The 6,000-nt window shown below is 33.0% G+C and overlaps 1 protein-coding gene across 1 annotated transcript; it reads left to right on the top strand.

The window, feature by feature from the left end:
* The first annotated feature begins 1,511 nt into the window (after positions 1–1,511).
* On the top strand, positions 1,512–3,572 carry LOC107929234 (protein DETOXIFICATION 49). Its single transcript, XM_016860610.2, has one exon. The coding sequence runs from the start codon at positions 1,756–1,758 to the stop codon at positions 3,316–3,318; it is 1,563 nt and encodes a 520-aa protein (XP_016716099.2). The 5' UTR covers positions 1,512–1,755; the 3' UTR covers positions 3,319–3,572.
* Positions 3,573–6,000: the final 2,428 nt, after the last annotated feature.

Raw genomic sequence — 6,000 nt, 5'->3', positions numbered from 1 at the left:
TGTCCTTTTATTATCCAACATAAACCAAAATGGATTTAAACACTTCTATTAAAACAAAAGCAACCAAACCAATCCCATTAGTGGTGGAATAAAGTTAGAGAATTAATTAAGGTTGAACAACAAATAAGTCAAGCTCCATGTGTGTTGCAATTTGGGTCCACTTATAACCGTCCAAAACTTTTTATTTTTGTTCCCTCGAACCTTAGAAACATAAAAACAATACAGCATTAACCATTCCATCAAAACTTGAAACTTAAATTAATATGTTTTTGTTTTTGGTGAATTATAATAGGAGGGTAAAGCGCTAACAATAATATGACTAGCGCGACTTAAATTAAGGCTACACTTAAGATAATAAACACCCTGACCAACAGGCCAACACACGGGTTCAAATTATAATGTGTTTTTAATTAATGATTAAAAGAATAAAAATAAATAAATGGAATTCATGGTGGATTTAAATTCCACAATTTAAAAAATTTCATTGTCAATATATCAAATATAGAACTATCCATCGGTAGGTGGGTTGCGGCTTGATTTTTCAAAAAGTTTTCCAGATCAAGCTTGTTTCGGGCTGGGCTGACACAATCATAAACTCGTTTTACTATTAAAAAATTAAAATTAAAATTAATATATTTTATAATTTAATTTAATTTTTATAATTTAAATTAAATTATGGATCCTTATGTTTACAAATTTTAATATATTCATGTATTCATATTATATATGTATTAATTAATGTATCATGATATTTTTATATTAGGGTATTTTGACAGCTCAAGAAGAAGTTTATCAAGTGTCATTTGTTGAAGTCCAACAAACTTCCTCAACATGTCTGGTATTGAACCCGAGTAGATCTATTCATGTGTCGGTCAAGCCAAGCCATGACCCTATTCCAAAAACTTTTCAAGCTTAAGCTTGCCTAAAAAACCCACTTCACTATTCAATTTGTTTTTATATATTTTTATAATTAAATTTAAATTTAAAAATATTTTTATTATTTGAAGGAGACAAATTAATATTCTCTAAGCTCGAGCCAAGCCTACCAAGTTTGCCAGGCTGTCTGGCCCAAAGTGTCTATGTTCGATTTTATTTCCAAAGTTGCCTCTCGCCTCCACCAAGAGCCTTAAAGGGTTCAGAAAGAGGATCGTCTTCACTCACCAAAGAAATCTTAACATTTCAGTGGGCAGCTTAAGTACATTTTACGCTAACTATGACATTATCAAAGTAAATGATTAAATTATACTAAATTAAGATATAAATACTAAATCTTAAAGATAAGAATAGTAGAAGAGGCAAAAGTAGAAATTGACCATGTTTAGAACTTTATTAAACAAAGTGAAATAGTTTAAAAACAGGTCCTCGCATAAATACATGACACTTGTAAAGCATATTTGAGATTTGATGTAGAAATGTTTAGAGATAAATAGTTTCACACATTTGCAGGCCCCAAACCCAACAGTAAACATCTCACGGTCGGTCAGAAAAGGAAGGCTTGAATTGTGTTTCCCTTAAACCAATTTTCAATTAGACTTTGAAACCCCTAATTTGTTATAATCTCTTTTTCCATCCCCCTCGTTATTTTTCTTTTGTTTATAAAACTGCCGTCCTTGATTGTGGACTGTTTCCCCCTCTGTCTCTAAAAACACCATAAAAACCCACCAAAGCTCAGCAGCCAATCCCATCATCACTTACCCTTCTCTCTTTCTCTCTCTCTCATTCGTTCGTTAACCCCAAAAAAATCCTCTCTCAATCATGTGCTGCAAACAGGGTTTGGACCATGGAAAGGTTACTTCCATTGAAGTACAAGAAACAGACATGTTAGCAACACTTTTGAATCCCAAGAACCCAACACCACAAAAGACATGTCTGTCTCTTGTTATTGAAGAAGCAAAGTGTATATCCAATATAGCTTTGCCTATGGTATTAACAGGTCTTTTGCTTTACTCTCGTTCCATGATTTCCATGTTGTTCCTTGGTCGTTTAGGGGAACTAGCTTTAGCCGGCGGTTCGCTCGCTATCGGATTCGCCAACATCACCGGTTACTCGGTTCTTTCCGGTTTAGCCATGGGAATGGAACCCATTTGTGGCCAAGCTTTTGGTGCTAAAAGATACAAACTACTTGGCCTCACCATGCAAAGAATGATACTTGTGCTTTTATTGACTTCAATTTTGATAGCTTCTTTATGGTCCAACATGAAAAAGATTCTGCTCTTTTGCGGACAAGATGAAAACATTGCCAATGAAGCTCATTCTTACATTCTTTATTGCTTGCCGGATCTTTTAGCACAATCTTTTTTACATCCTCTGCGAACATATTTGAGGGCTCAATCTATAACTCTGCCTCTCACATATTGTTCTACTTTGGCTATCCTCCTTCACATTCCGATCAACTACTTGCTCGTTTCGGTCTTGAATCTCGGGATCAAAGGCGTCGCTTTAGGATCGATTTGGACAAATTTCAACCTCGTGTTGTCGTTGATCGTTTACGTTAAAATCTCTGGCGTGTACAAGAAAACGTGGGGCGGGATCTCGTGTGAGTGCTTGAAAGGATGGAAAGATTTGTTGAATTTATCGATCCCGAGTTGCATTTCGGTTTGTCTCGAATGGTGGTGGTACGAGATCATGATTTTGCTTTGTGGTTTGTTGTTGAACCCGCAAGCAACCGTGGCTTCGATGGGGATTTTGATTCAAACCACTTCGTTGATATACATTTTCCCATCGTCGTTAAGCTTCGGTGTATCGACTAGAGTCGGGAACGAGCTCGGAGCTAACAATCCAAACAAGGCTAAACTGGCTGCGATCGTTGGTCTTTCCTCGAGCTCAATGATAGGACTTTCGGCATTGCTGTTCGCTATACTGGTTAGGAAAAAATGGGCTACAATGTTCACCCAAGACCCGGAGATCATTGCTTTGACATCAACGGTGTTGCCGATTCTCGGCCTTTGCGAGCTCGGAAACTGCCCGCAAACAACCGGGTGTGGTGTTTTAAGAGGCACCGCGAGACCAAAACTAGGAGCAAACATCAACCTAGGATGCTTTTACCTCATCGGGATGCCGATCGCGGTGTGGTTAAGTTTCTTCGTCTGGTTCGATTTCAAAGGTCTTTGGCTTGGGCTTTTAGCCGCACAAGCGTCGTGTATGGTGACCATGTTGCTGGTTGTGAGTCGAACCAACTGGGACATTCAAGCCAAGAGAGCTCAAGAACTGACCAGGGCCGTCCCTGTGGATGATAATGACAACAACAAAGCTGATTCGGATTCCAAAGATTCTTCACCCTTATTACATGACATAAACCACGACAAAGAACTTGTCTGATTTGGATCAGACGTGAATGATTTTTCTAACCATTTTTTTTCCTTTTTCTTGTGAATTTTGTCGAAACATTATTACCTAGAATGTTATTTAGCTCCGATTCATGTATAGAATTGAAATTCAGAGGATAAAACAAAATTTGGCACATGGTACTTTATTTCTTAATTTAAAATAGTACTTCACATGAGTCTAAATCTTTTTGAGATTCATAGCTGTCCCTCCCTTATAGTCAATGAAAACAAAATGTTTTTGGAGTTTACGGCTATCCCTCTCTTACAAATCATGAAAATTAAAATATCTCGAAGTTCAAGATTATCCATAAAAAAGTAATATTTTTTTATAGTTTATGATTGCTTACATAAATTTTATTTAAGGAGGTCAAGTTAAAATTATAAAATTTTTGAACAACCAAAATTAAATATTGTACTAAAATGCTTAAATTACATCCAAAAATATAAAATTTCCATTTATTCAAAAGCAAATTATTTATATTATAAGAGAGGGTAAATGACTGTTTTCCCATTTGACCATGGGACCAAGGTCAGTTTTACTACCTTCTCTCATGATCCAGGAAAATTAATTCCCTCATTTATAATTTATAAAAATTAAATCAATTTCATCTTCTAAGTTTGAAATCCAAACTCTAGATTTTATGGCTGAAAATGCAACATAGACAGTGGTGGGGAAAAGTAGAAACTTCCTTTTTGGGGGCAAAAAATGATTAGTCAGAAAATCAACATCGTAGTTGGCGAGTTTATAGTGGAAAAGGGCACGTGTAGAGTTGGGATTTACTGTTTATTTTCTAATATGTTTCCAAAAAAACATTGTTGTCGGTTACTTGGATTTGGAAACGTGCCACTTCGTCTGCCCCAAACCGGTCACCATTTGCGACTGCCGACTCCGTGGATGACTATCTTTTTCCCTTCCATGGGTTATTTGAACCAGGTCACTTCATTTCCATCGATCCACTGAACAAAAGTAAATTTGAACTTTGATGACAAATCCAACCCCCCACCTATTCACAGTTTTATTCAAAATTTTAATTTTCTTAATCTATTAATTAAAATTTTAGTTAAAATATAACATTATGCATTTAATAATATATTTCCCAAATTAAAGTCATACAATACCTAAATATAATTGTCTGCTATCACATACAAAATTTCTTACATCTAAGAACATTCTTTCACACTGTCAACAAAAACACATGTGAAATAACAGGGTTTAATAATGTGAACGTAGTAGTCTTTCATCATAATTATGACGTAAGAAAATTGTTGGTTTTATTTTTAATGAGTCGACCAAATCCGCTGTTGTCTTTATCCACTTTTTAAAGAGAAAAATCTTGAAGAAGTGTATAAGCAACTGAATTATGGGATGCTGCAACTGTTGTTGTACCGGCATTTGGCAGTTTTTTCATTTTCTAAAACTAAGTGTGCGTAATGCCATTATGCCTTGCCTCATCCTTTTACATAAAATTTAAATGTTTTATTCTTTTGTAAATTAATTTTATTATTTTTTAGGGTATAAATTATAATTTTAAATTTAATTATTAAATTATTAACATTTTAAAGAAACTAAAAATATAATTGTGTGGGCGAAATTAGAACCTGATTTTATCTTTGACTGCATTCAAATCTTATGAGATGAATAACGTTACAATTCGAAGAAATACCCCATTTCAATCAAACTTGAGTTGGGAATATTTTTTAACTATTTCAATAAAAATCTAGGTTCTAGAGTTTGAGAAATTTATTAGAAATTTGATATATCAAAATCAATCATTATATTATTTTTGAAAGGGACAATTATGAATAGTAAAACAAACATGAACTTTAAATATGAAAAAAAAAAATCTTTCATTACATTCATAAAGCATCAAATAACCAAGGATTTTCAAAACTGGATCAATGGTTAAATTGGTTACGTCGATAGTTTGTCGATCTGACCGTTTCGTATAATTTAATTAAATAAATCATTAAAAACTTCATAAAAATATATTTTTTAAATGTTTAACTAGCTTGTATTGGTTCGCAAGTCAACGGTTTTATGTCTCTCTCTGAATTGATATCTTGATCGATTTCTGATTCAACCGATTCGACTGACCGATGCAATTCAAACATTCATTTAAATAACTGAATAACTCACTAGAACAAATCATTTACTATTTAGAAAATGTCATTTATTGTCTAGTAGAATTAATATTTTTAAAATTTTTATGATTCTATAAATAAAATCTTTTGTTTTGGAATTAAACTGTAATTAAAAAACTAAAAAATTTCAAGACATATTTTATACGGTAAGTATTAATTCTATTACAATTTGAATTTATTTAATTATTTTTAATAAGGTAAGGAAGAAATTAATCTATTTAATTAAGGGATTAATTTAATCTAGTCCCTGTAGTACAAGGACGTTAAAGATAGTTTTACCCATCGATTTTGTCATCCACCACATGTTTTTAAAATGAATATCACACAGCTTTATTTATAAGCTTATATATATATATATGTTTTTGTTGTAAGGAATCCAAATGACAACCACCCAAAATCCCTTAATTAAATTAATTATGTTTAAATTAATGAAAGTCAATTAAAAATTTGATTCCTCTCCCAAAATAAAATGATAATTTTAATTAATCAGTCACCTTTTGATATTTGTAGAAACACCCATTAATTAATTAGG

The sequence above is a fragment of the Gossypium hirsutum genome, chromosome D03 (assembly GCF_007990345.1).
Source record: "Gossypium hirsutum isolate 1008001.06 chromosome D03, Gossypium_hirsutum_v2.1, whole genome shotgun sequence".
In the NCBI taxonomy this organism is placed as follows: Eukaryota; Viridiplantae; Streptophyta; class Magnoliopsida; order Malvales; family Malvaceae; genus Gossypium; species Gossypium hirsutum.
Note: the sequence above shows the minus strand (reverse complement) of the source record. Positions and strands in the feature narration are given on the sequence as shown.